Below are 27,763 nucleotides of genomic sequence, written 5' to 3'. Positions count from 1 at the left end.
AGAGAGAGAACAGAGGAGAGAGAGAGAGAACAGAGGAGAGAGAGAGAGAACAGAGGAGAGAGAGAGAGAGAACAGAGGAGAGAGAGAGAGAGAAGAGAGACGAGAGAGAGAGAGAGAGAACAGAGGAGAGAGAGAGGTAGAACAGAGGAGAAGAGGTAGAACAGAGGAGAGAGAGGTAGAACAGAGGAGAGAGAGGTAGAACAGAGGAGAGAGAGGTAGAACAGAGGAGAGAGAGGTAGAACAGAGGAGAGAGAGGTAGAACAGAGGAGAGAGAGGTAGAACAGAGGAGAGAGAGGTAGAACAGGGGAGAGAGAGGTAGAACAGGGGAGAGAGAGGTAGAACAGGGGAGAGAGAGGTAGAACAGGGGAGAGAGAGGTAGAACAGGGGAGAGAGAGGTAGAACAGGGGAGAGAGAGGTAGAACAGGGGAGAGAGAGGTAGAACAGGGGAGAGAGAGGTAGAACAGGGGAGAGAGAGGTAGAACAGGGGAGAGAGAGGTAGAACAGGGGAGAGAGAGGTAGAACAGGGGAGAGAGAGGTAGAACAGGGGAGAGAGAGGTAGAACAGAGGAGAGAGAGGTAGAACAGAGGAGAGAGAGGTAGAACAGAGGAGAGAGAGGTAGAACAGAGGAGAGAGAGGTAGAACAGAGGAGAGAGAGGTAGAACAGAGGAGAGAGAGGTAGAACAGAGGAGAGAGAGGTAGAACAGAGAGGTAGAACAGAGGAGAGAGAGGTAGAACAGAGGAGAGAGAGGTAGAACAGAGGAGAGAGAGTAGAACAGAGGAGAGAGAGGTAGAACAGAGGAGAGAGAGGTAGAACAGAGGAGAGAGAGGTAGAACAGAGGAGAGAGAGGTAGAACAGAGGAGAGAGAAGGAACTGAGAGAAAGGTGAAAGAAAATAAGAGAGAAAAATAAAAATATAAAAAGGGAAAAGAAACGAAAAGAGACAAAGATGGAGAGAAAAAATGGCAGAGAGAAAAAAAGAAAAAGGGTAAGAGAATGAGGGAAAGGGGAGAGAAAGAGTAAAACTTGAGAAACAAGAAAACAGGAGAGAAAAAAGAGAAAAAGGAAAGGAAAAAAGGAAAAAGGGAATGAAAAACTAGAGAGAAGAAGGAAAAGAGAAAAATAGACAGAAAAAGAAAAATAGACAGAAAAAGAGAAAGAAAAATGAGAAAAAAAGGAAAATGGGAGACTAAAAAGAAAAGAGAATGAAAAGAAAAAGAAAAAAAGAGAAGGAGAAGGAAAAGAAATAGTTGACACAATAACAAACTAAATAAAAACAAAAAAATGATTATAATAAAGTCAGTCACGAATTAAATCAGGTAAGACACTTCATTTTATTAACTCATCACAAACCACAGTTCTCATAAGTCAGATATTTCCCAACATTTTACAGAAATAGCATACAAAAAATAGACATGTTCATTACTTGACCAATATAGGATATGTATGAAGAACCTGCCATACAGGTATGGTCACATCACGACACCTGTTTGTAAAGACAGGTGTTAAGAATTAATGTTTCAGACAAAGATGTAGATAGAACAGGAAAGAAAAGAATGAACTAATTTAATTTGTGCTCTTTAGCAATGAAAGTTTTATTTTAAACTGACATGACAGAATGATTAACTGACATAAACATAGAACGATCTTTGAATCAAAATTGGAATCAAGATTCTAGAAGCAAAGTTTAGTAGAATTGTAATATAATTCTTCGAACTACTGATCTCATCTTAAGTGAGATTTTCACAACGGTTCGGTCGACATAATCTCCGACCTTCTTCAGGCGTATCTTGTCGAACTCAGGAATGTGAGCGGAACCCTTTCACGGAGCCATGACTAGATAGAGGTCCTAAGTAATTCGCACCTCTATCCAGTCATGGCTGACGGAAAAAGAGCACGCTACCCCTGTGAAGTAAATAAAGGGTTCCACTCAAAATTCTGTCGAAATTTCAGAGTTTGACAGAAACATTCCCGAGTTCGATAAGATATGCGTAAAGAAGGCCAGAGGTTATATCGGCCGAAACGTTGTGAAAATCACACTCAAGATGAGAACAGTAGTCCGATGAATAATACAAATAACCAATCCTCATCTCAAAAATTCAGAAACGCCATGCATAGAATTATATCTCCATTTTAATCTAGGAAAAGGGACATAAATGTGATGCAAAACTTCAGTTTTGGGGAAATAAACTTTACCCATCCCAGGAAAGATATTCTCGTCATGGTAAAATCATATGATCCCTCTCAGCAGTCTTGAATGACATAAACGCTTTATAGAAATGTTCATTTCAACTGTATTTCGCACCGCAGCTGACGTTGGCCGAGTGGTTTGTTCTTTGCTAATGGAATCAGAGATTGCTTCGTGGCCAAGTTTAAATCTCCTGACCAGCAGCAATAGTGACTCGCTGCACTAATGATCTCCGAAAGGATGAAATATTAGTCTCTTTAGGTAAGAGTAATAATTACAGTATCTATACAGTAGAATCCCAAGACACAGTGGCCCCAGGATACATTTTTTTTAGATTACGATGTGGAATATGTTTTTTCAGCCTCTGGTTACGGTATTTGCCCTGTCTTACGGTGTTATTTTAATGTTATTTGATTATATACTGTATTTTGTTACTAATTTTTATTATGTACTGCATAAAATTTGGCTTAGGCCCCATCATACAGCAATTTCATCAATCCCGGAGGGATTAATGCCGTCTCCCAAGATTCTACTGAATTAATAAAGTTTGGTGTGTGTGTGTGTGTGTGTGTATATATATATATATATAACTACTTCATTTACTCACATAAAATTAATATACGAAAGTATAAATTTATGCATAAACTTAAAGTATTTACTTCAAAAGTGCTCAATACGTAGAATGAGCTAGTTAGTAAGTTATAAAATATATATGGCGATTAAGCTACACTGAATATTCCGTATTTCATCCACTCTAGGAGTCTTCAGGCTTATGCGCGAATTTTGTGGTTGTCTGTCGTTTTCATATACGCACCTTCTATTGAGATTTTAGTTAGCCAATCAGCTTTCTAGTATCCACCGCGCCTTTCCTATCAGCCAATGAACATCATACTTTGAGTTATATTAACAAACTTTTACATGCATGAATGTCAATAACAGGGCAGTGTTTGGTAAAAAAAAACCTAGCTATAGATTTTGTTTGATTTTGATTTTATATCAACTCTTTTGAAAAGATTTAATGCCAAAACAAATCATTTTGGTAAAAAATTATTTTTTGTTTAAGCTTTTTATCTTCAAATATTTATTCATGGTTTATGGTTTGATTGTTTTGTATAGTTACTTTTTTTTTTTTTTTTTTTTTTTTAATTTTTTCACTATATGCAATTGACCCTCAGACACTGGTTTCCATATTTTTTAGAGAGGGGTGCAATGGATATATCAGTTGTTTTGAGTTGGAGTGGGTTTTATATGATGGCTCTTAACATGACCAGATGATTGATTGGATTGGGTCTCTCCTACCACAAGTAAGAGCCAAAGTGAAATCGGACATATCCACCCCCCCCCGGACCTCCGGGTCATAAACTGCCCAGAAACCACAATACCATCCTGACATGATATCACAGGTAGCCAACCATGGTAAACTGTCAGGCCCCATTGGAGTAGAAAGAAAGAATGACAAAGAAAGGGTTAAATTGTTTTAGTTTTGCATAGCATGATTGAGTTTTGCAAATAGAAAAAAAAAAAAACGCAACATTAATTTTTGCTGCATTTTATGTCAGGAAGCCAGTATCTTCAGAGAGCCTTATCTGGTAGCACCAGGCCTAGCTATTGAACTTATGAATTATGGAATATATATTTTAGGCAACAGAGTATGTAATGTGGGCATATTATTTCGAGAGTTTTTTTTTTTTTTTTTGTTTTTTTTTAGTATAATTGGTAGGGAGGCATGCAAGTAAAGACTCCTTCTTTGTCTGACTTTACAAACAGTTTCAGATATGAACCTGTCTTTCATCTTTAAATGAGGTACTTAACACAAAATTGACCTTTATTCTTATGACTAATCTTCAAAAACGTTCTTAACCCAGACAATATTAAGGGGTCACTTATTTTTTTATTATTAAAACACTCATAATTTTTAGAGTAGAAACGTAATTGTTAAGTATATAAAAACGACAATATATCCAATAGAGAGAGAGAAAAAAAAAAAAAACTTTTGCATATCCAGCACAAAGGGAAGATAAATACACATATCCCAAAGGATGCAGTATAGTATCAGATATGCTAGAATCGGTCCAAGGCCAGATAATGATCAGATTTAGAACACTTAGTATCCTCCACATGATAATGAAGACCATTGTGTGCTTTTATATATATATATATATATATATATATATATATATATATATATATATACACACACACTAGAAGATTACCTGTATCAGTGGGTAAAATCAATTTCCTGAATATAACATTTTTGCACCAATTTTATTACTCCTTATAAAGATTAAAATTAAGATGTGTTATTAAACCTTACGTCTAGAATACTTATTTTAATTCTCATCAAAATCTATTTTCATTCGAGAAAATGATTAAAATCTAAGGTCTTTAGAAGAAAAGAAAATTCAAGGAATCTTGCTTAATTAGTATCTCATGATTACGAATCCTATTTAATGTAAATCTGAAATATTTTAATTTTCAAGTGGGTGGTTGTGCACAAATACTCTCTTGAAATATTCGCAATGGACTGAAATTTGGGGAATATTTATTAATTGATATCTAAAATCTATTGTTAAAATTTCATAAAAAAAATCAAAGATATTTGAATTTTCACCCTCTAATTGTTCATCGAACAGGTACCATAATACTTAGTTCATTGCACCTTATCACAAAGGTTCATACAAAATTTAGCAAAATAGTTTCCAAGAAAAAATGAAACAGAGGGGCAAACTAACAGAAATATATAGATAAAATATTAAAATCTAGCAAAACTCCTGGAAATTTCACAGAATGAGAAATAGATTTAATCAATAGATATATTTTGATAAAGCTAATATTTTTCTGGATAACACTAAAATTAGTTTTTTTTTGGATAGAAATAAGTATTAATAAATACTCAGACAGTAATATTGTGCTACATAGTTCAATACAAATAAGCAAATTACATTGTAAGAGACAAGCTTTAATTTACTTCTTTAGTCCAGCACCTCTTGGCATACAATGATTTTTTTTTTTTGCCCTCTTTCTTTCTCATGTTCCCCTTACATAAAGTTTCGCTGACTTCTTTCTTCGATGACAAACTGCTATATGTCAAAAATTACGAGTTCCTTTCTCACACCAATACGATAATAATCATGTATTATGATATTCAAAAACAACACTACATAAAAGGAGGTAACTTATATTCTTGTTCAGGATTGCCAGATTTCATGAATTTGGTAATTTTTTTTAAGCAGTTTGGCTTTTAAATATTATATTTGATCTCTTCCAAAAACGTAATATACAGACTAAAGAAGGAACATGCAAAATATTATACAGATTATATCTGCAAGTGAAGCCATAAAAATCCTGCTTTTTTTTTTCTTTTTTTTTTTTTTTACACAGGAATCCCCATATTATCAAGGCCAAGAGGCCACTCAAGGATAAGGGTTAAAGAGTGTACAGTAGAAATTGGACAATATAGTAATCATTAGTAATGAAAATTCAGTAAATTTGCTAACTTATATGGAACGGCTCATCAAGAACTTATTTACGTTAGACTTGAACACAACCATATTGTAGTCAGCTGGAAAGCAGGAAAACGGAAGACAATTTTCACAGGCGTGCAGTTCCAAGAAAGAAGCTTTGTTCATGGAATCTACGTTTAGGTTTAGGCACAGATAAAGAGTGGGGGGAGGGAACTATTGATAGTGTTTTCAGCTAGACGAGTGTTTCTTGTGAAAGTTTGGCAAGGGGGGACCATAGACTTAAGCTCAGTCGAACACTTTCCATGAAAGTAACGATACATCAGAGACAAACTCGCAACATCTCTTCTGTGAGATAGAGGTTGCAGGGAAGAGAAAAGGACATCTACAAGGCTACAAAGTCTATTTTGAACTCTATCAAGGCAGGACAAGTCCTTTCTAGCAGCTCCTGTCCAGATGTGGCAACAGTATTCCATCCTTGGACGTACCTGGCTCTTATATAGATAGAGAATTGAAACAGCAGTGAGATATCTACTGGATCGATAGAAAGATCCCACCATTTTTCCAGCGGCCTTGGCAACAGATTTGATGTACATGTTCCATTTAAGATCAGGAGTAACGGTCAAGCCCAGAAGCGCTTCCAACCAACTCTCAACCACCCTGTTCCATTTTTGTCAATAATGGGTATTGTTTTTTTGTTTTACTTAACTTTTACCAATTTTCATAATTTTTATAAAGTTCTTAATAAATTATGGCAGATGGTCGTAAGGAAATGGATATATGTAACTTTTTGAATGTTCGAATCTTGTCAGATCATTAACCCTACTTTCACTATGGATGTTGGCAACCTTCACACGATTCCTTCTGCAAGTACCAGATTCTAAAAAATGTAATCTGAGAAACCAAATTCAATAACAGAATCGGAAGAAAAAAATTTTAAAAAGTAAGCATGATGATATCAATAAAAGAAAAAAAAAATGCACAACTGTGTTCTTAGATAGGTTTTGTGTCAGCAGTACTGGTAATCAAAATAATCCGATGAAGGTAGGAACAGATAACTTTGACCAAAGTTAACATACAATAACATGCAACAAATACAAATTTAACATTTCTATGAAAATAGTGTCCATTGTATTTTAGATATAGAATTGACAAATTTGAAATTAATAAGTATTAATAAATACTCAGAAAGTAATGTTGTGCTACATAGTTCAATACAAATTAGCAAATCACACTGTAAAAGACAATCTTTAATTTACTCTTTTTACTCAGCACCTCTTGGTATGCAAGTGAAGCCATTAAATTCTGCTTCCAACCAACTCTGAACCACTATTTTCCATTTTTGTCAATAATGGGTATTTTTTTTCATTTTTTTTTTTTCATTTTTTTAAATTTTTTTTACTCAACTTTTACCAATTTGTATAATTTTCATAAAGTTTTTAGTAAATTATGGAAGGTGGTGGTAAGAATATGGACACATGTAACAACCGTTTTTGGATGTTCAAATCTTGCCAGATCACTAGCATTACTTTCACTATGGATGTTGGCGACCTTCATGTGGTCTCTTTTGTGAGTACTTGATTTTAAAAAATGTAATCTAGGAAACCAAAGTAAATAAGAGAATTGGAAGGAGAAAAAAAAACAAAAAAAAACGCACGAGTGCAGTAGAAAGCAGTCCTTCATCTGAGAGTTGAATTTCATTCGTAAAGATAACATTGTATTCACACCTCATAAAATGAGCAAACGAAGGCTCCCAAGACTATTCTGTTTATTTTGAAGGCAGACCACTAACAGGTAGCAAGTTATTTATACATCAACGTAGTCATTGCTCAAGTAAGGTAAACACATTACTTCCACCTTCGTGAAGTGATGGTGCTTGGAAGCCATGCACTCCTCCCTCCAATTCATAGTATGAGGTTGCATCGTCTTGTTTTACAGCACATCAACCTTTTGCAGACTATTTAATGCCAAATCTTGTAATTTTGGTAAAAGTTTTTACGTATCAAGTTCTTTACATCTTCAGATATTTATTTCGTTTGGTTTGGTTATAATGTTTTATAATATTAAATAAAAGTAATTACAGATTCTTTATAAATCTTTAACTACAGAGTTGTTATTTTTTCCTGATTACCATAAAAATACATATTAAATATGCAAATATTCTCTCAAATATAGGAGGGGGGTCTATAGATTTTTATTTTTACTGGTTGTTTAAAATCAATCAATAAATATTTATTATTTTTTTAACAATTAACAATGGAAGATTTTGTTTTAAACAAAATTAAATAAAAAAGACAATGAAAAAATCGTTTTTGGCATTGGAAAATTGGCATAAAATTTTCTGATAACAATACTCTCAAAAGTTCCAATTTTTGATTCCCGATTTTGATTAATCGTCTGAACACTATGTGTGTGTGTGTGTGTGTGTGTGTGTGTGTGTGTGTGTGTGTGTGTGTGTGTGTGTGTGAATAAACAAACAAAGCCTCTTCCTAAAATACCTATTGCTGATGACGACCAAAGAGCTCTAAAGTGCTTGAATAATGACCAAAACAAGAACACTCAGAGCCACATCATACAATCTATGTGGAGGTCATAATTGGGGTCAAAGTTTTTAAAAATTTGACCTCTCAACCAAATTTTGGTCTAAACATTTGAAATTTTACATAAAGTGTATTTAGACATAGGGCAACCTTTTTAATAGTTTTTTGGCCAAAAATTTGGCTGCCAAGGGGTCAAAGCACGAAAGACTTGACCTTTGCAGTCTCAAGCAAACTATTAAGCCAATTTTGTGTCTAAACATTTGAAATTTAACATAAAAGGTATTTAGACATGCAGCAAGCTTTTTAAATCAAGTTTTTAGGTGAAAATTTGGCTGCCAAGAGGTAAAAGTTGAAAGAGTTGACCTTTGCAGACTCTACCAAACTCCTCCGCCAAGGTTGGGTCTAAACACTTGAAATTTTAGATGTAGGTTACCAAGACATGAGAAACGTTTTTATATATATATATATATATATATATATATATAGTGCAAAAACTTTGTTGAAATTCAAAGACTTACTTTTTCTTTTTTATAACTTTTGTTTATTTTTTCCTGGATTTTTTTCATTACCGCTGTTTCGTTAGTGAGAAGGCAATTTTACGATTTATGTGTCCATAAAAACATCCTGTCGCCACCAACTTCTTCAGATGATTTTTCCATTAGATTTTAACAGAAAGTATATTTTTTACATGATAAACATGGTATTCAGGTAAAAAGAATTCCAAAGCCATGCTTCCACACTTCCGCCATCTTTGGTGTTATGCGGAGATAGTTTTGTTTTAACCCATACTTTCGTATTTTTATTTTTTATTCATTTTTTATTTATCTATTATTTATTTTTGTCTTAATTTCACGTTTTTTCCTTATTTGTTTTTCCAATTATCTTAAAATTTTATTTCTACATTTATGCATGTTTATTTTAATATTCCTTTTTTGCTTGGTATTGCCTGGCCCCTATGTACTGTTCATAACTTATGAACAGTACATAGGGCCCGAGCACAGCCAGGCTGAACTGCTAGTATATAAACTAAAATGAAAATTGCTTGCCATGTTAAAACAGACACACACACACATTTCCCCAAAATCTCTGGCCTTGATGGAGGGGGAGACAAAAAACTTGCTGCTCTGGTTTCAAATGATCTGAAATAACAGCAAGGGGAGACTTGATTCCAAATATTTCTCATGTTATATCTGCCCTCATTTGGAAAAAGGGTATAATTATGAATATCTCGAGTATCAAATAATCCTTATACACTAAAATTTCCTATATGTATTAAAACCAAAGAGGGGAGATAAGATATATGAAAAATATTTGGAATAAAGTCTCACCTTGCTGTTATTTCAGATCATTTGAAACCATAGCAACAAGTTTTAGTCTCTCCTCCATCAAGACCAGAGGTTTGGGGGAAATATCAGATATTTTGTAATTAATATGCAAAACTAGGAAAACAAATGACTATGATTGAAGTATGAATAACTGTGCAGTATCTTTCGACCCACAAAAAATCCTTTAAAATTACGTCTATGAAAGTTTTTTTAGGGTGCTGAAAATGAAAATATCAGTAAAAATCCCAGGAAACGAGTAGTTTCCAAAATATGAAGAAATTATGAAGTGGGGGATCACTTTTCTATATTAATTTAACATAAAATTAACATCTACTTTATAGCCAGGGTGGCCATAAAGTGGGTGCTCATTTTGCGTTAAATTAATATAGAAAAGTGATCCTCTACTCCTTGAAATAGTAATGTGTAATCTTAAGGGCAAATGTCACATAGCCCACTACACAATTTAGGTCATTACCTTTCCCACGAGCCTTCATTTGTTAACTTCTGATCAGTAGTTGCAGAGATTTCTAATTTTTAAAATTGCCCAAAAAGTGATATATCTATATATGGAAATATCTATACTCATCGCCAAATTGAATATTGAAACGCTCATATCTTTGGTTAAAAACTACATGAAAATCATGAATCAATAGCTATTATGTTATGCATGCATATTCGTAATGTCGTCGTTCAACATTTACCTGGCAAATTTAATTTTTTTTTTTTTAATTTTCACTTTCGCATCTATTTTCCCTGGTAAAAACCTAAATATAAAGTTTTGCATGAGTTTTTTGAATACCCTATATATCAAGTTTCAGGTCTGTAGACTAAAAACCGACACAGGAGTTTGGTAGGCAAAATTTTTTAAACATATGCATACATAAATATATATAGAAAGAGGTTTGTGTTTATCTTTTTACGTAAATATTACGCAAGTATAAATCATGTAAAATATTTGCATAAACATAATTACACATAATAGTTAACTAAAGATGATCATCCCATAAGAAAACCGGGGGGAAAAAAAAAAAAAACTAATAGGGAATTAATTCAAGTGAATTAATAAAAGAATATGCAAATTAGCTAGATCTTTTGCTAGTGAATGCAATTCCACAACCCATATATGAACAAAATTGTATTTTCTTTTGAAATAGACAAAAAGGGTTTTTAATAGGAATATCAATACACAAAAACCGCAAACTTATGAGTAATATATATCATAATTATCCCAGGTTAATATTTTCCAGAGATGAAGTAACCAATGAATTAATGAGATTCATACAAAAGTGCTCAATACCCAAAAAAAGTAGGGCAAGATATACTCCTTGTTTTACATTATGGACTCTACTTTTGTATAAGCAGCATCACCTGAAGAGGTCTCTAGTTACTCGTCTGGCTGACCGAAACATGCTCATGAATGTGTAGCTACTTATAAATGCTTATACAAAATAAATAAAATTTATATATATATATATATATATATATATATATATATATATATATATGATATACAGACACACAGAGTTCATACAGATGTTCAAGGACTTTTCAAGGCTTTCCTAAGTTTTTTTTTAAGGCCTTCAGACAAAATTAAAGTTTTCACAACAAAATTGAGGTTTATTTTTATAATTCACTGCAATTTAAAAAGAAAAATGACAAAACATCAAATATACAACAAATAATGTTCCTATTTACAATGCCTCCCCACGGGACAGAGTTAGACACCAGGGTCGTTTTTTAACGTGGAGACAAGGAACAAAAATAAAAATTGTCTCAGTCGTGAAGGATTTTTCCTCCACTGACAGAACAAGAAATTAAAGTGCAGCATCTGAAGAACAGATACTACACTTAGATCTTAATGTTACCATAACCAATAACAGTTACTTTGTAATCTACCTGCATCAATTTTTGATGTTTTTCTAAGTAGTTTTAAATGCTTTTATATTTGCCATTGGATAATCCTGTTTGCACAAGGAAAGTATATTTTTTTTTTTTTTTTTTTTTAGAAATGAGGGTTAATTTTATTAAATGGTGCCCCTCCCCTACTACTAGCTTCCCTTGTGCTCCCACCTGCCAAAAAATTAAATTATAAATGCAAACAAAAATAGACGGTGATTTAAATCCGGTAGTTTTGTGATAAAAATAAATCTCTATTACAAAACTGACTTTATTCTTAATATTTAAAAAATATTTTAATGGTATTTTTATTAATACTAACAAAATAATTTAATAGTATTTTGATTGTATTTTTAATATTTCAACACAAATTTTAACTGGACATAAAGAATACAATTTTCAAGACATTTTCCACATTTTCAAGAAAATAATAAAAATAAGACCTTTTCGAGGCAAAAATCAAAAGTCAAGGATTTTTCAAGTCTGTACAAACCCTGATATATGATTATGTTTGTTTGTATGTTATAGAAAACAATACCTTTACATAACATTCAAATAAGTTTGAATGAGTCTTTTTTTTTGTTCAAGGAATCTAAAGACACCATTTGCATTTACCTTCCATTCAATCTGGGGTCACCAAGGACAATTATCAGTTAGGTCTATAAAATAATTGAACATTAAGAAATGTGAATAAGGTAAAGAAAAAAAACTTAGCTAATTTGCTTCTATTTTTTTTTTTTTTTTTTTTAGAAAACAAAAAAAAAAAAAATAAAGGAATATCTCATTGGAGAATCTACCTAAAGGTTTAAACATTTAATTATTTGGTACTTTAGTTTGAAGACAATTTATTTTGTTTTCACTTTTGAAAATTTCCATAGGGGGAGACAACAAGAATTTATCCGAACATGTTAAAGTTTTGAGTACCTTTTTGATAAAAGCAAAGCAAGCCCACTAAATTACACAATCATACACACAAAAAAAATTAATAAATAATTATCAGAACATTTATTTAAATTTTTTTAAGGTTTTACAAAATAATTAAAATTTTAGAACAAATTACAACAGGCATTCTTTGTATTTTTTTTTTTCTGAAATTAAACTTTTTTTATAAAATTAAACTTTTGTAATAAAAATAATCACTAAAATTTATAAATAGTTTTAAACAGTCATTATTGGAAAACTTTGAAAACATTGTCTTCCACTGTTCTAAGTGGAACTCTAAAATAAAAAATTTTCCTCAAAAACTAAAATCCACAAGCACCAAACATTTTTATTGGGATTTTTAAGATTTAAAATAATTTATTTTTTTTACTATTTATTTTTCTTTTTAATAATTCGAATTTGTTTTGATACAATAAATCAATTTGCTGTTTTATAGCGGTCTGTAATAATATAACAGTTTTATCATTACTTAACCCGATTACAAATTTGATTTTTAACTTTCTTCCAAGGCACCCAGAATTCCTATATATTAAAAATGAAAAGTAAAAGAAAAATCTGTTTGATGAATGTACCCTTGACGAAACGAAAATGTATTCACAAAAATCATGTCAATTGATCAAGTAATTTTATTTTTAAATAAGAAAATCAAATTTTATGTGTAACAGAAGAGCGACCATCTTGTCCGCCATTTTTAAAAACATTCTATTTAAAAAAGATAAATAAATACAAGGGAGAGAACTCAATAACAAACGTAATATTCCCATTAATCATTTAATACTTTTTTTTATAAAAATAAAACTACTTGATCAATTTACATGCTTTTTGGAATATGATATTTTCGTTTTGTCATGGATACGTACATCATACAGATTTTTCTTAATTTGTTTTTTTTTTTTTTATATAAGGGTATTTCTGGACAAGAAATAATTTTAGTTTAAACTTTTCTTTCAAGACAAAAAAAAAAAGTTGTAAACATTACTATATTTGCGATTATTTTTTCACAAATACCTTCCGATCAGCAATATATATCCAGACGAGCAACTTCAGGGGAATATTGCCATTTATAAAAAAGAGTGTTCGGAGAAATCGTTTTGAAACACAAAAAAGTGAAAATAAAGACCTGTGTGGATACTTACTTTTTTCACCCCTTCGGTTATTTTCCATTACCTCGACCCCAAACTGTATGATATCCCCCGAAAAGATTTCTCTGGGGGCACTCTCCTCGGAACCTTTACTAAGCCTCTGGTTGTTGACAAATGTACCATTGCTACTTTTGGTGTCTTGGAGATTGAACTGGTGACAAAAAAGAAAAAAGAAAAAATTTATCAGTCAAATTTGATCATGAAGATGATGATGGATTGTTGTTGTTGCGATGGCTGTTTCCGTTATTGTCCAGCATCGGCAGAACAAGGTTCAACCCTGACGTTCACTAAAAGACAGTTTCCGTTTCTTCCCCACCTCCTGGTACCAAGAAGTGACTAATTGTACTAGACTTGTGATCTATGGAGAAAACCAAGTTAAAAATGGTAAGTGACAGGAAATAATAGGCAGAAGCAGTGTTGTCGCCAAGGCATCTAACATTAAGAGCCTGGACGACAAATCTAATAGGGTTGCTTCAAGTAGAAGAGGAAAAATATAAAGATGACCAAGGATGGGGAGAGAGGAGTGGGGTGGCAATTTTTTTTTTTTTTTTTTTTTAGAATGTATGCATATATACAAAGAGACGTGCATATTAGGGGGTGGGGTAGAATATGTGCTTAATACACAGATGTGTGTGTGCATGTGTGTGCGCAGGAAAGAGGGGTAATTTGAGAGGGCTGACAACCAAGTTTGAATATGTGCTGACTCTTTAGTATCCTTACTTTAAGTAGCTGCCTTTGAAATGAGGGGGGGGGAGTTAATTTTTTTTGTTTAAATAGTTTTTATATTAAAAAAAAAAAAAATAAATAAAATAAAATGAATACGATCTAGTGATGAGGCCCCAATCTGGGATCTATGGGAAGCCTGAATGACTTCAAGCCCTTAGTTACCACTATTCCCTGGTCCACTCTGACAGTAGAGTGGTAGTACAGAGTCAGAGACCCACGTATTAACAAAATATATGGCTAGAAAGTCAAACATTGTACAAATCATTTGTATACAAAGCATGTAAGGTTTAGACAAAAAAATGAATCAAGAATAGCTGACATACCATAAAACTAAGGTTAGGATGATTAATCAGAAACGGGTATATTAGAAATATTTATGGCTATTTTCCGATAGCAAAAACGATTGCAGTAATCATGTTCTTTGTTTTTTTGTTACAAAACTCAATTTTTCATTTAAACTATGAGTGAAATTAAGATTCAAAACGCCAAAAATGATTCCTTCGTTTCTTTTTTTTTTTTTTTTTTTGTCTTTAATGAAAACTTAATTTTGCATTTCTGATACTAATGATAAAATGATATAACCATTTAGTGATTCTAAACTACCGACAAATATATAGATCACCGCACAAAAGTGTATTTTTTACATTCATGAAAATATATGTACGTATTCCATGGACTTTTAATTAAAATTATTAAAAAAAAAAATGTTATAGCTAAATATTTTAGAGAAAAATAAAAAATTTAGAACAGAAATGGTAATAATTTTGGATTTGTCTCATCACTACGTAAAAATCAGCTCTGGATTTTTATCCTTAGCCCCTAAAATCAGCAGAGACTAGACCATCCCTGTAATTATCCAGTCCCTGTTGATTGCAGTGTAATGTTGTTCCTGTGCAGTTCTAGGAGGTCCACCCTCCCAGGCTTTGCCTTCTCTCTTTGAGAAGGGGTTAGTTTACTGCTAATCGCCTGAGGTGCACTTACCAGAGAATGCCAATGGGGCTACCAAGGCACATTTTGCAAGTCAGAGTGCCCCTTCTCGGGTGCGCTGACATCTCAATTCCACCTCCCGACCCTGGTGACACACTTCTTGCAATAGGAGAGAACTAAATACTCAATTACGTAAAAACAACCAACATTAATCTCAACTTTTTGTTCCCATGAAACAATATTTAAAAAAAAAAATCTTTTTAATCAAAAACCATCCAAGCAATCTGAAAGTAGCATACGAATTAATCAAGATTTTTTTTTTTTTTTTTGAAAATTGAAATAAAAATAAAGATTTTTTTTATCAAAATAATTAAAACTAAAGATTAAAAAGAAAAAAAAAAGTAGAGCAAAATTGGACACATTTAATCTCAAGTGAATTCTAGTTTCAGTGTTTTTAACTAGTTTCTCAAATTTGACCAATCTTTATCTGTTATACTAGTGGCAATAGGAGGGTGATGTCTGGCCTTGCCCGGTTATAAAATATGCTTAAATATTAAATTCAGATTTCGTATTTATTATTACAGAGTTAATTCTCTATTGAATATTATATTGTACCTAATATATAATATTGATGCCAAACATTAAAAAAAAGAAATGAAAAAGTAAAAAGAAAAAGAAAAAAAGAAAAAGAAAAAAAAGAAGAAAAAGAAAGAAAAAAAGAAAGAAAAAAGAGAAAGAAAGAGAAAGAAAGAGAAAGAAAGAAAAAGAAAGAGAAAGAAAGAGAAAGAAAGAGAAAGAGAAAGAAAGAGAAAGAAAGAGAAAGAGAAAGAAAGAGAAAGAAAGAGAAAGAGAAAGAAATGAAAGAGAAAGAAATGAAAGAGAAAGAAAAAGAAAGAAATGAAAGAGAAAGAAAAAGAAAGAAATGAAAGAGAAAGAAAAAGAAAGAAATGAAAGAGAAAGAAAGAGAAAGAGAAAGAGAAAGAAAGAGAAAGAGAAAGAGAAAGAAAGAGAAAGAAAGAGAAAGAGAAAGAAAGAAAAAGAAAGAGAAAGAGAAAGAAAGAGAAAGAAAGAGAAAGAAAGAGAAAGAAAGAAAGAAAGAAAAAGAAAAAATAGATCAGCTAAAACAGAAACCAAAACATTAAGCATTCCAACCACATTGCCTACTGTAGACGTTATCAACAGATGGATAAGAAAGATTTAAAATAAAACTTCAAACTATGAATGAATTTGCGCATGCGCAAAATTAATAGAAATATGTTTACAAGCTGAAGTGAACATTTTGCATTTCACCTTGCCAACATATTTTTGTATGCGTTATTCACCCATTCAAAGATTTTGTTCAGTATAAACTGTGACGCATGATTACTTTTTCCTGTTAATTTAGTGTTATGTGTTTCAACAGTAGTTTAAGAGTTTATCAGTTAAATATTTGCAAACGCACACACACATGTACATCTGTCTTTATATAAGATTAAAAACTAGCAACAAGACCAGAGATACAACTCAATTAAAAAGAAAATAAAATACTGGAAAATTTTAATGATGTACATTTATGATGTACCTATCATCACTGAATTAAAATGTCATATTCTAAAATTCACAAATTGATCAAGCAATTTTTTTTTTAAACATATATTGAAAATCGCTTTTTTACTTTTTAATAGTAAAACCATTACAAAACTGATCTCTATTTCTAAAGAGGTTGTTAAAAGAAGAGATAACCAGTGACAGATTTTGAAGATGGCGGATCAAGACAACGATCTCACTGCCTCAATTTTTTTATTTTTTTAATTACAAAAATAAACAAAACTACTTAATCGATTTATTGCATTTTTTTTAAAATAGATTTTCGTTCTTAATGGGTGCTTACATAATTAAGGTTTTCCTTGATTTCTGTTTTTAATTCAATTAAACTTTAGACTATTACCCATTTTTCAAGTCGATATCAACAATCCGAGAAGACTCCTGCACTCCTGCATAGACAGAGTACTTCAGCTACACAAAATAAACCTTTATTTTGATGTGCCCACACCCCAGAAAACAAAATATATATCGTGTTAGGATAACCGCAATCTGAAACTGTACACACACGTTAATCTCCAACTATTACTTCATGGCCTAAATAACATTGCCTAGCTAGGTTACGCAAATACAATCTATGCAGGAAATGCCAAAGTATTTGGAAAACGAAAAAATTTTAAACAAATCAACAATAGAAAACACCATTCTCTGCCTTGTATGACAGAAAGGGAGAGTAATACGGGCTAGTTATCTCCCTTGCTCCGTTAGTTGCCTTTGTCTACGGCGTTTTTTTTTTTGTTTTTTTTATTCAAGTTCTGGCGTTCGTAAATTACTATCAACAACACACATATGTCGTTTACTTGTTGAACATTGAATTGGAGTTATATCGTGACCAGGGTTATATTGCCCTCAAATTTATGTAGTCATATTAAGATATCAATAAAAATATTATAATTTGGGGAATTTAATTTGAATAAAAAATATTTGAGAAAGATAATTGCTAAAAATGTTTTGAAGGTCCTTCACTCCTTCGGGACAAGATCAAAGTGTAGTATCTGTTCTTCAGATGCTGCACTTCTATTTCTTGTTCTCTTTCGGTGGAGGAGAAATCCTTCACGACTGAGACAATTTTTATTTTTGTACCTTTTCTCCACGTTAAAAAACGACCCTGGTGTCTAACTCTGTCCCGTGTGAGGCATAGTAAATAGGTACATTAAATAAAGAGAGAAATAGAAAAAAAACAGAGAGAGAAATAGAAAAAAAAACAGAGAGAGAAATAGAAAAAAAAACAGAGAGAGAAATAGAAAAAAAAACAGAGAGAGAAATAGAAAAAAAAACAGAGAGAGAAATAGAAAAAAAAACAGAGAGAGAAATAGAAAAAAAAACAGAGAGAGAAATAGAAAAAAAAAACAGAGAGAAATAGAAAAAAAAAGAGAGAGAGAGAAATAGAAAAAAAAGAGAGAGAGAGAAATAGAAAAAAAAGAGAGAGAGAGAAATAGAAAAAAAAGAGAGAGAGAGAAATAGAAAAAAAAGAGAGAGAGAGAAATAGAAAAAAAAAGAGAGAGAGAGAAATAGAAAAAAAAAAGAGAGAGAGAGAAATAGAAAAAAAAAAGAGAGAGAGAGAAATAGAAAAAAAAAGAGAGAGAGAGAAATAGAAAAAAAAAGAGAGAGAGAGAAATAGAAAAAAAAAGAGAGAGAGAGAAATAGAAAAAAAAAGAGAGAGAGAGAAATAGAAAAAAAAAGAGAGAGAGAGAAATAGAAAAAAAGACAGAGAGAGAAATAGAAAAAAAGACAGAGAAAGAAATAGAAAAAAAGACAGAGAAAGAAATAGAAAAAAAGACAGAGAAAGAAATAGAAAAAAAGACAGAGAAAGAAATAGAAAAAAAGACAGAGAAAGAAATAGAAAAAAAGACAGAGAAAGAAATAGAAAAAAAGACAGAGAAAGAAATAGAAAAAAAGACAGAGAAAGAAATAGAAAAAAAGACAGAGAAAGAAATAGAAAAAAAGACAGAGAAAGAAATAGAAAAAAAGACAGAGAAAGAAATAGAAAAAAAGACAGAGAAAGAAATAGAAAAAAAGACAGAGAAAGAAATAGAAAAAAAGACAGAGAAAGAAATAGAAAAAAAGACAGAGAAAGAAATAGAAAAAAAGACAGAGAAAGAAATAGAAAAAAAGACAGAGAAAGAAATAGAAAAAAAGACAGAGAAAGAAATAGAAAAAAAGACAGAGAAAGAAATAGAAAAAAAGACAGAGAAAGAAATAGAAAAAAAGACAGAGAAAGAAATAGAAAAAAAGACAGAGAAAGAAATAGAAAAAAAGACAGAGAAAGAAATAGAAAAAAAGACAGAGAAAGAAATAGAAAAAAAGACAGAGAAAGAAATAGAAAAAAAGACAGAGAAAGAAATAGAAAAAAAGACAGAGAAAGAAATAGAAAAAAAGACAGAGAAAGAAATAGAAAAAAAGACAGAGAAAGAAATAGAAAAAAAGACAGAGAAAGAAATAGAAAAAAAGACAGAGAAAGAAATAGAAAAAAAGACAGAGAAAGAAATAGAAAAAAAGAGAGAGAAAGAAATAGAAAAAAAGAGAGAGAGAGAAATAGAAAAAAAAGAGAGAGAGAGAAATAGAAAAAAAGAGAGAGAGAGAAATAGAAAAAAAGAGAGAGAAAGAAATAGAAAAAAAGAGAGAGAAAGAAATAGAAAAAAAAAGAGAGAAAGAAATAGAAACAAAGAGAGAGAAAGAAATAGAAAAAAAGAGAGAGAAAGAAATAGAAAAAAGAGAGAGAAAGAAATAGAAAAAAAGAGAGAGAAAGAAATAGAAAAAAAGAGAGAGAAAGAAATAGAAAAAAAGAGAGAGAAAGAAATAGAAAAAAAGAGAGAGAAAGAAATAGAAAAAAAGAGAGAGAAAGAAATAGAAAAAAAGAGAGAGAGAGAAATAGAAAAAAGAGAAAGAGAGAAATAGAAAAAGAGAGAGAGAAATAGAAAAAAGAGAGAGAGAGAAATAGAAAAAAGAGAGAGAGAGAAATAGAAAAAAGAGAGAGAGAGAAATAGAAAAAAGAGAGAGAGAGAAATAGAAAAAAGAGAGAGAGAGAAATAGAAAAAAGAGAGAGAGAGAAATAGAAAAAAGAGAGAGAGAGAAATAGAAAAAAGAGAGAGAGAGAAATAGAAAAAAGAGAGAGAGAAATAGAAAAAAGAGAGAGAGAAATAGAAAAAAGAGAGAGAGAAATAGAAAAAAGAGAGAGAGAGAAATAGAAAAAAGAGAGAGAGAGAAATAGAAAAAAGAGAGAGAAAGAAATAGAAAAAAGAGAGAGAGAGAGAAATAGAACAAAGAGAGAGAGAGAAATAGAAAAAAGAGAGAGAGAGAAATAGAAAAAAGAGAGAGAAATAGAAAAAAGAGAGAGAAATAGAAAAAAGAGAGAGAGAGAAATAGAAAAAAGAGAGAGAGAGAAATAGAAAAAAGAGAGAGAGAGAAATAGAAAAAAAAAGAGAGAGAGAAATAGAAAAAAAAGAGAGAGAGAAATAGAAAAAAAGAGAGAGAAATAGAAAAAAAAGAGAGAGAAATAGAAAAAAAAGAGAGAGAGAAATAGAAAAAAAAGAGAGAGAGAAATAGAAAAAAAAGAGAGAGAGAAATAGAAAAAAAAGAGAGAGAGAAATAGAAAAAAAAGAGAGAGAGAAATAGAAAAAAAAGAGAGAGAAATAGAAAAAAAAGAGAGAGAGAAATAGAAAAAAAAGAGAGAGAAATAGAAAAAAAAAAGAGAGAGAAATAGAAAAAAAAAAGAGAGAGAAATAGAAAAAAAGAGAGAGAAATAGAAAAAAAAGAGAGAGAAATAGAAAAAAAGAGAGAGAAATAGAAAAAAAAGAGAGAAATAGAAAAAAAAGAGAGAAATAGAAAAAAAAGAGAGAGAGAAATAGAAAAAAAAGAGAGAGAGAAATAGAAAAAAAAGAGAGAGAGAAATAGAAAAAAAAGAGAGAGAGAAATAGAAAAAAAAGAGAGAGAGAAATAGAAAAAAAAGAGAGAGAGAAATAGAAAAAAAAGAGAGAGAGAAATAGAAAAAAGAGAGAGAGAGAAATAGAAAAAAGAGAGAGAGAGAAATAGAAAAAAAAGAGAGAGAGAAATAGAAAATCAAGAGAGAGAGAAATAGAAAAAAAAGAGAGAGAGAAATAGAAAAAAAAGAGAGAGAGAAATAGAAAAAAAAGAGTGAGAGAAATAGAAAAAAAAGAGAGAGAGAGAAATAGAAAAAAAAGAGAGAGAGAGAAATAGAAAAAAAAGAGAGAGAGAGAAATAGAAAAAAAAGAGAGAGAGAGAAATAGAAAAAAAAGAGAGAGAGAAATAGAAAAAAAGAGAGAGAAATAGAAAAAAAGAGAGAGAGAAATAGAAAAAAAGAGAGAGAGAAATAGAAAAAAAGAGAGAGAGAAATAGAAAAAAAGAGAGAGAGAAATAGAAAAAAGAGAGAGAGAGAAATAGAAAAAAGAGAGAGAGAGAAATAGAAAAAAGAGAGAGAGAGAAATAGAAAAAAGAGAGAGAGAGAAATAGAAAAAAGAGAGAGAGAGAAATAGAAAAAAGAGAGAGAGAGAAATAGAAAAAAGAGAGAGAGAGAGAAATAGAAAAAAAGAGAGAGAAATAGAAAAAAAAGAGAGAGAGAAATAGAAAAAAAAGAGAGAGAAATAGAAAAAAAAGAGAGAGAGAAATAGAAAAAAAAGAGAGAGAGAAATAGAAAAAAAAGAGAGAGAGAAATAGAAAAAAAAAGAGAGAGAGAAATAGAAAAAAAAAGAGAGAAATAGAAAAAAAGAGAGAGAGAAATAGAAAAAAAAGAGAGAGAGAAATAGAAAAAAAAGAGAGAGAGAAATAGAAAAAAAAGAGAGAGAGAAATAGAAAAAAAAGAGAGAGAGAAATAGAAAAAAAAGAGAGAGAAATAGAAAAAAAAGAGAGAGAGAAATAGAAAAAAAAGAGAGAGAGAGAGAGAAATAGAAAAAAGAGAGAGAGAGAGAGAAATAGAAAAAAAAACAGAGAGAAATAGAAAAAAAACAGAGAGAGAAATAGAAAAAACAGAAAGAAATAGAAAAATAGAGAGAGAAATAGAAAAAACAGAGAGAAAAATAGAAAAAACAGAGAGAAAAATAGAAAAAACAGAGAGAAAAATAGAAAAAAAAGAGAGACTAGAAAAAAGACTGAAAAAAAAAACAAAAAAAAAATAAAAATAAAAAGTTGGTCGAGATTACTCAAATTTCATAGTTTTGAATATAAAAAAAAATCAGTAAAAATAAACATTTAAAAGATATACTTTATGCACTTTTTTGACCTCTGGTGATCCTTAAGTTTACGAATTTTTACAGTAATTTTTCTTTTTCCTTGCGATTTATTAATCATGTTCTGACCACACTAAATCTGGCGACTTTTAGGCCGCAGGAAGTACACATCAACAATTATGAATTTCTTTACTATAATAATGTTAGTAGCCTTTCTAACATTTAAATTTCAACAGTTACTAAAAATATTAGAAAAAACTATTAGCATCGACATTGCAATGGATGGATCTCATTATAAAAATAAACCAATTGAAATATTTTCAAGAGACACCAGAATGGCCAGTTTCAGCAAACACCTTAAATCCTATAAAAATTCAACTGCACACTGAAAAACTTTATGTGTGTGTGTGTGTGTGTGTGTGTGTGTGTGTGTGTGTGTGTGTGTGTGCGTGCTAATTGAATATATATGCCTATATCCATCTAATTGACTTTTTTCTCAAAATATTTCTGAAAGAACTCTCCGCATGAACTGTTTATTTCATTCTTATATTTTTTATATTTTATGACTAAAACTCATAAAATATTTTTATTTCATCTTGTGCACTAAACAGCAAATACATAGAAATGCTAATATCTATCATTTCTATCTGATTATTTTGCTAACAGTTTTCCCTCTGATGAGAAGAATAAACATTCTTTGAAACTCCGCAGATTAAGGATTACCTATAACAGTTTTGGAGTATTCTGCCGAATAATAAAAACTAATCGTAAACTTCTATTTTACAGTTTTGTTTTTACTATGATTATATATATATATATATTAAAATGACCTTGTTTGTATGTCTACCAAATTCCTCTGTCAATTTTTAGTCTACAGACTTAGAACTTGATATATAGATTTGGACCTGTGAAACTAATTTGATTTGCTTTTTAACCTCTAAGGAGTCCAAATTTGGTTCTAAGCTTTTTTTTCCCCCCTTCCACATACGAGTCACCACTTATCAAGGCCTGGAGGTCACTCGAGGATACGGGTTATTGAGTGTACAGTAATCCATAGGTATAATCGTTAATAATGGAAATTTGGTAGATTGGATTACTTCCCAGCGCCACTCTGTGACTTAGTTTCTGAAGAGATAGAGTTTGAAAATATGGTGACAGGCAGACAGACAGACATAGATATACTAGGAATAATTTGCAAAAAAAAAAAAAAAAAAAAAAAAAAAAAAAATGAATAAATAAAAATGATAATGTCATTCATCAAATTCTGTCTGCGTTTCTTTACAATATCACGTCAGCTGATGTTTGGGCTTGACAATGGATGCCCTGGAAAAGTAAATTCTGATTAATGTTTAGTTTTAAAATATGAAAACGAAGAAATAATTTGTGATTTTAAAATAGTACTTTTATCCTAAATACACACACATATATATATATATATATATATAAAATGGTGAGCTACACCCAGGATCATTCAATCTGTAGTCGAATGCTCTACAACTGGGCCATATCTCCAGATAATGATAAATCCCTCTAACAAAAAATGATTTGTTAAAATTTTATTATCACCCTTGCCGGTGTAAGGTAAAATATTACCCATTTAAAATTATTCTTTTTATCTATAAGAGAGAAAAGCTATTTTTAAGAGCGGATGTTTTCGATTTTCTAAGAACACCGCCAAACATATAAATTAGCTTTGTGTAAAATTTGCAAAAGATAGGTTCTGAAACAGCTGAGCCTATGAGGAAGGAACTCTCTCTCTCACACACAAGCGCACGACCAAAATTGCCAACAGATTTTTTTTATAATAAATTACAAGTTTCTGGGAAAGATCTTAGTTTTAAATGTTCATTGTTTGGCGTTATCCATTAATGTTATTCATATGAATGAGAGGCAACAGCCCTGGGCATGTAACCTTAAAGCGCATTCAGTGATGAGGTTATAGTAAACACAAACGTCTTTCTATATATATTTTATGTATGTGTAAATATATATTTGTTGAAAAAATTTTGCCTACCAAACTTCTGTCAGGTTTTGGTCTACAGGCATGAAACTTACTATATTGGGTATTTGAACTCGTGCGAAACTTTTAGCCAGGGGAAATCTGTGCAAAAAGTATGAAAATTAAAGAACTGGAATTTGCTAGGTGAAGGTCGAATGACGGTATTACAAATATGCATGCATAACATAATAGCTATAGCTTCAAGTTTTAATTTTTAGCCTTGCAGCAAACATGTCTTCATAGCTCAGGCATTAACATCAAAGGAAATAGTAAATCATTAGCTAAACGTTTTGGTTTCGATTCTTGGTGGTGGCGCACTAGTCATTTTTTTTTTTTTTTTTTTTCTAATTTTTTAAACTATTACTATATATTTGGTTTAATATAATAGTAAATATGAAATCTGTATTAATCAAAATATCATATTTAAGCGTATTTTACGACCGGGCAATGCTGGGTGGCTTGCTAGTGTGTGTGTGTGTGTGTGTGTGTGTGTGTGTGTGTGTGTGTGTGTGTGAGGGAAAAGCAAATAAATAACATGCTACTACAAATGGTAAATGTGTTGTAAAATAATTGTGGTGGGCCAATTTATCTACCAAAAGTACAAGCCCAAACATATACCAGCCTTATCTTGGTCCACACATCTCAAAAACACATGCACAACTGCTATCCATCCCCATCATTTAACCCACCACCACCACCACCACCACTAACAACAACAGCCACAGAATTTCAACTAAGTAGCACGGTATGTAAAAATACCTGCAACCAGTTGTGTTATAGTCAGGCATATTCATTACAGGGGAAAAAAAGGAAAATGTTAGCCAGTTAAAGAAGATAGAGTTATGATTAACATAGTGATGCTGACTTGGTGGGTGGATGGGTGGGTGGGGGTGCAATACAAATGCTAACAACTCAGCTCTTCTCTTTTCATCCATAACAGGCGCACATTCTTTTGAAGGTGGTTTTGCTGAATAAGCATTTCAGCAAGCGGATCAAACGCTGCCAAAACTGTTTTGAACTATTTCCTTTACATTTTATTTATTCATGGGGTTTGGTTGTTTCGGTTTATGGCATATCAACCCCTTTTGTGTTCAGTCATTTTGGAAAAAGGTTTTATGCTTCAAGTTCTTTATATCTTCAAAAAATATTTATTCATGGTGTTTGGTTTGGTGGTTTTGTAGAGGAAAACTTTCATTTTTGACTTTGGAGAACAGGATTGAGTTTTGTTTTTAAAAAAAAAAAAAAAATATATCAATGTTTGCTGCATTTTAGGTCAGGAAGTCGGTATCTTTGGACAGGCTGATTTGGTAGGCACCAGAGGTTTTAGAGACGGAAGTTATTCATTGGTGAAATAAAATAAAAAAAGGCAAAATAAAATGACCAAAGAGAGAGTGGAGGTGAGAGGAGGAGCAAAGCAAGACAAAATGTGATGGAGAGAGCAAGAAAAAAAAAAGAGAATAAACAGGAAAAGAGAAAGAAAACTAAAGCAGAGACGGAAAGAAAAATAAAATAGAGCCAAATTGGTGAAAAAAAAATACAAACAGAAAACTTTGGCAATTTAGTAGTTTCTTATATGAGGAGTGTTCAAAAAGTAACGCTTCCTATCTTTTTTTTATTTTGTCCAAATGCATCAGAAGGCATTGCAAATAGCATTGCTATGAGCAGGCCTACTAAGAGCATTGCTATGAGCAGGCCTACTAAGAGCATTGCTATGAGCAGGCCTACTAAGAGCATTGCTATGACCAGGCCTACTAAGAGCATTGCTATGACCAGGCCTACTAAGAGCATTGCTATGACCAGGCCTACTAAGAGCATTGCTATGACCAGGCCTACTAAGAGCATTGCTATGACCAGGCCTACTAAGAGCATTGCTATGACCAGGCCTACTAAGAGCATTGCTATGACCAGGCCTACTAAGAGCATTGCTATGACCAGGCCTACTAAGAGCATTGCTATGACCAGGCCTACTAAGAGCATTGCTATGACCAGGCCTACTAAGAGCATTGCTATGACCAGGCCTACTAAGAGCATTGCTATGACCAGGCCTACTAAGAGCATTGCTATGACCAGGCCTACTAAGAGCATTGCTATGACCAGGCCTACTAAGAGCATTGCTATGACCAGGCCTACTAAGAGCATTGCTATGACCAGGCCTACTAAGAGCATTGCTATGACCAGGCCTACTAAGAGAATATTATCATTGTTTTGATTCTTGAATATATATCCGACACAGACAAAGTTAATCAATCGAGAACCACATCACTATACTCGAGAGTCAAAATAATGAAAAGAATATTCTCTTGTCATAGCCCTAGTTATGGCCGAATTTAGGCATTCATGACTTGAAAGTTTCATCTGTGTTACATATATTGACGGTGTGAGACTAAGAAACGATCTGTCATGGATGTGCATCACAAGCGAAGATACGCCATTGAATCTTTCAATCAGTGAGAATGATGGTGACTATGTAGAAAAATAAAATAAAATTCTGGAGCACAAAAGGTTGCTAGTTTTAATGGTACCACTCCAGTCTTTTTACCTCTTCAACATAAATTTGAAAAAAACAAAAACAAAAAAACAACCTAGACTTTACTTATAGAATGATCCTCAGAATACACATATCTTTGTTTTCTTTCCTCATACAATTAAAAAGTGAAGTCTTTGCAAGTTTGTTTATATGCAAAAAAAAATAATAGGTGACAAGAAAAATAGGCAGAGTGAACGTTAAGGATATTCAACATCGTTCAAAGGCAAATTATTTTTGTTTTTAATCTTTGAGATAACGATTAAGAATTCGTATTATTCAGACTACTATTCTCATATTGAATGTTATTTTCACAATGTTTTGGTTCATGTAACCTCCGACCTTCTTCAGGTTTATTATATCAAACTCCAGGAACCTTTCTGTTGAACTCAAGGAATCTACATGATATTTTAAACAGAACCCTTTATTTAATCCATGAGCATAACATGCTCTCGTTCCGGTCGTCATGACTTAGTAAAGGTCCTAACTAATTGTATTTTGAGTGTCACCCGCGAGATGACGATTGAATCAATTTCCAGAAAGAGTAACTTTACGGCTGAATTTATCCATTGTGCTACACAGGTTCGAGTGGAAATATTTCTGTGGATCTGAAGTTGGCATACTCATGTTTTCAGTTAGTGCTGTAACTTACTTAGCCATTATCTGATTCAAGGTTCACAAAACAACTACTTTATAGCGAGCTGTCTAAAGGAAAAGAACTCGGAAGTAGACAGCGGAAACGGTTCAAGGACAATCATGGGAAAAACTAACTCAATACAGATGTTCCTTGCATGCCGCAACTCACAAAAGGGCTATAATTGCTAAATCCGCGTGCCATGTAAAACACAAGAGAAAAACGTGACATTAGGAAAGACAGAGCAGTGAGCACCTCTGATACAGAATTTTCCCATCAGTGTCCAACATGCGGGGAAATACTTCAGAGCCCAAATCAGTCTAACAAACAATCTCCAAATCCACAAAACAATTGTATGATTACAGTCATCTTCGCAAGCGATCGATGAACATCATCTTAAGTTATCAGGTCGATGAAACAGGGGAAAAAATCTGACTTGATATAAAAGATCAAAAAGATTAAAAATTTGCAGTAGCAAGATTAGTATACCCACACAATTTTTTTTTTAATATCGAATTTTCATTTATGAATCAATACGTTCTTCTTTGCAGTCGATCAAACAGTTGAAAACAAAATTTGTTGAATGATACAATATTCGCTAACTTAATTAATTGGTAAATATTTTGATTGCGTTCCTAATATTCTACATTGCCAGGCAAAGAAAACAAGGTTAGATTGTCATTTAAAATCAATACTGA

At 31.8% G+C, this 27,763-nt stretch overlaps 1 protein-coding gene across 50 annotated transcripts in view; it reads right to left on the bottom strand.

Annotated features, from left to right (window-relative positions):
* Positions 1-27,763, bottom strand: part of LOC145249698 (uncharacterized) — a 369,665-nt gene that overhangs the window by 187,399 nt on the left and 154,503 nt on the right. For all 50 annotated transcript variants that reach the window (XM_080111510.1, XM_080111534.1, XM_080111516.1 and 47 more), the window contains exon 3: positions 13,486-13,642. In XM_080111510.1, the coding sequence (XP_079967636.1) occupies positions 13,486-13,642 (157 nt within the window). The remainder of the gene's footprint in view (positions 1-13,485; positions 13,643-27,763) is intronic.

The sequence above is a fragment of the Euprymna scolopes genome, chromosome 28 (genome assembly GCF_053919585.1).
Source record: "Euprymna scolopes isolate OS-2025 chromosome 28, ASM5391958v1, whole genome shotgun sequence".
Taxonomy (NCBI): Eukaryota; Metazoa; Mollusca; class Cephalopoda; order Sepiida; family Sepiolidae; genus Euprymna; species Euprymna scolopes.
This window is presented reverse-complemented; position numbering and strand designations above follow the sequence as displayed.